The 423-nt window shown below is 46.3% G+C and overlaps 1 protein-coding gene across 1 annotated transcript in view; it reads left to right on the top strand.

Moving 5' to 3' along the window:
• LOC139125936 (uncharacterized) overlaps positions 1-423 on the top strand; it is a 672-nt gene extending 249 nt beyond the window's left edge. Inside the window, exon 1 of the mRNA XM_070692012.1 lies at positions 1-423. This exon is cut by the window's left edge and continues 249 nt beyond it. Within this exon, the coding sequence (XP_070548113.1) occupies positions 1-423 (423 nt within the window).

Raw genomic sequence — 423 nt, 5'->3', positions numbered from 1 at the left:
ATGTTTAGACAGATTGCCCAGACCAGTGACGAAACGGTCGATCAGTTCGTATGTAGGCTCAGACAAAGAGCGAGTACATGTGACTTCGCTGAGAAAGAAGACGAGCACATCAGAGATCAGTTGATTGATAAATGCTACTCTCCGCATATACGCAGAAAGTTTCTCGAGAAACAAAACGCCAAACTCAGTGATTTACTTGCTATCGCTCGTGCCCAAGAAGCTGTTGACTCACAAATGCAGTCAATGGGAGAGAGGAAACCTCAAGTACAACAAGTAAATGCAGTCGGTGGAAAGAAACAAGGCCAGAGGAGAAGTGCCCCAAAAGCAGGTAAAAGACATTATACCAGTAACACTTGCTACAACTGTGGGAGGCAAGGACATGTTGCCAGAGACCCTGCTTGTCCGCCAGGGACAGAAATGTAG

Source organism: Ptychodera flava (assembly GCF_041260155.1).
Source record: "Ptychodera flava strain L36383 chromosome 3 unlocalized genomic scaffold, AS_Pfla_20210202 Scaffold_26__1_contigs__length_13983176_pilon, whole genome shotgun sequence".
NCBI classification, from domain to species: domain Eukaryota; kingdom Metazoa; phylum Hemichordata; class Enteropneusta; family Ptychoderidae; genus Ptychodera; species Ptychodera flava.
This window is presented reverse-complemented; position numbering and strand designations above follow the sequence as displayed.